Source organism: Mandrillus leucophaeus, unplaced genomic scaffold (assembly GCF_000951045.1).
Source record: "Mandrillus leucophaeus isolate KB7577 unplaced genomic scaffold, Mleu.le_1.0 Scaffold1395, whole genome shotgun sequence".
NCBI classification, from domain to species: domain Eukaryota; kingdom Metazoa; phylum Chordata; class Mammalia; order Primates; family Cercopithecidae; genus Mandrillus; species Mandrillus leucophaeus.
In genome coordinates this window covers 162,550-163,798 of record NW_012101360.1, presented here as the reverse complement: position 1 = coordinate 163,798, position 1,249 = coordinate 162,550, and the positions used below count along the sequence as shown (strand labels likewise).

The following is a 1,249-nucleotide window of genomic DNA, read 5'->3' as shown; positions in this document are numbered from 1 at the left end:
TGCAGTGAGCTGAGATTGCACCATTCCAGCCTGGGCAACAGAGTGAGACCCTGTCTAAAAAAAAAAAAAAAAAAAGATCTGTCCTTATGCCTTTTTTTTCCTTCCAGCAAGCGGCTGGATTATGTGAACCATGCCAGAAGACTGGCTGAAGATGACTGGACAGGGATGGAGAGTGAGGAAGAAGATAAGAAAGATGATGAAGAAATGGACATTGACACTGTCAAGAAGTTACCAAAACGCTATGCTAATCAAGTAAGTGGTCCAGAGAAGATTAGACCCAACTAATCTCACTCCCTTTACTATGCAGTCAAAGCCCACTGAAATAAATGCTGTCATAAAGAGAGGAGAATGAGGCAGGGAAAAGGAATAGGAACTGCAAAGAACATGCCAATGTACATAGAGCGTATGGGATGATAAGAAGAGATGGCTTACTGTGCTATGGACTGACTAGGAATCACTGATGGAGTCTGTGGGTGGTGGGGTTTGGGAACTATTAGTCTATGCTGTTACCAAAGGCTGCCAGCCCACTGCAGAAAGTCCCTGAGCTATTGATATAGTAACAGACTCCTTATCCTTGTCATTTTTTTTAGTTGTCACTGCACAACTGTTCTGGATGGGGCCTGCCCAGACTACCACTGACTCCTTCCACTTCTCTGGGTGGTAGAATCTTTCCCAGGCAGTGTACTATGAGGCCAGTTTTGAAATTTCACACTCAGGCGGTGGCAGGTGGGAAGTACAGCTGCTCTTGAATAAAGCGAGCCTGCCCAGCCACCCCAGACCAGCCAGTTGGCCAAGGTGAGGTTCAGGCCATGAAACAGCAGATCACTATAATAAACCTGACTCAGTGCCCTTTTAGATCCGGAGGGGCAACCAACATGGCTGTGGTACCATAGGGAAAGAAGCATGGGGAGAGACTGTTCTTGTGTTCCAGGCAGCTCAGGTATTTCAGGAAGCAGGGTGTGGGTCCAAGTTGGGAGAGAGGTCTACCCTGCTATCATATACTTGCGTCTAGAACCCAAGTATCTTGTCATCTCAGAATTCTCCCCTGCCTTTAGAATATGGTTCCTGGGCCTGAGTGTGGTGGCTCATACCTGTAATCTCAACACTTTGGGGGGCCAAGGTGGGAGGATTACTTGAAGCCAGGAGATCAAGACCAACCTGGCTAACATAGTGAGATCCCCATCTCTTTTTTTTTTTTTTTTTTTTGAGATGGAGTTTCACTCTTGTTGCCCAGGCTGGAGTGCAGTGG

At 46.8% G+C, this 1,249-nt stretch overlaps 1 protein-coding gene across 5 annotated transcripts in view; it reads left to right on the top strand.

Moving 5' to 3' along the window:
* SNUPN (snurportin 1) overlaps positions 1–1,249 on the top strand; it is a 43,004-nt gene that overhangs the window by 15,903 nt on the left and 25,852 nt on the right. For all 5 annotated transcript variants that reach the window (XM_011973702.1, XM_011973703.1, XM_011973704.1 and 2 more), the window contains exon 3: positions 108–252. In XM_011973702.1, coding sequence (XP_011829092.1) covers positions 108–252 — 145 coding nt within the window. The remainder of the gene's footprint in view (positions 1–107; positions 253–1,249) is intronic.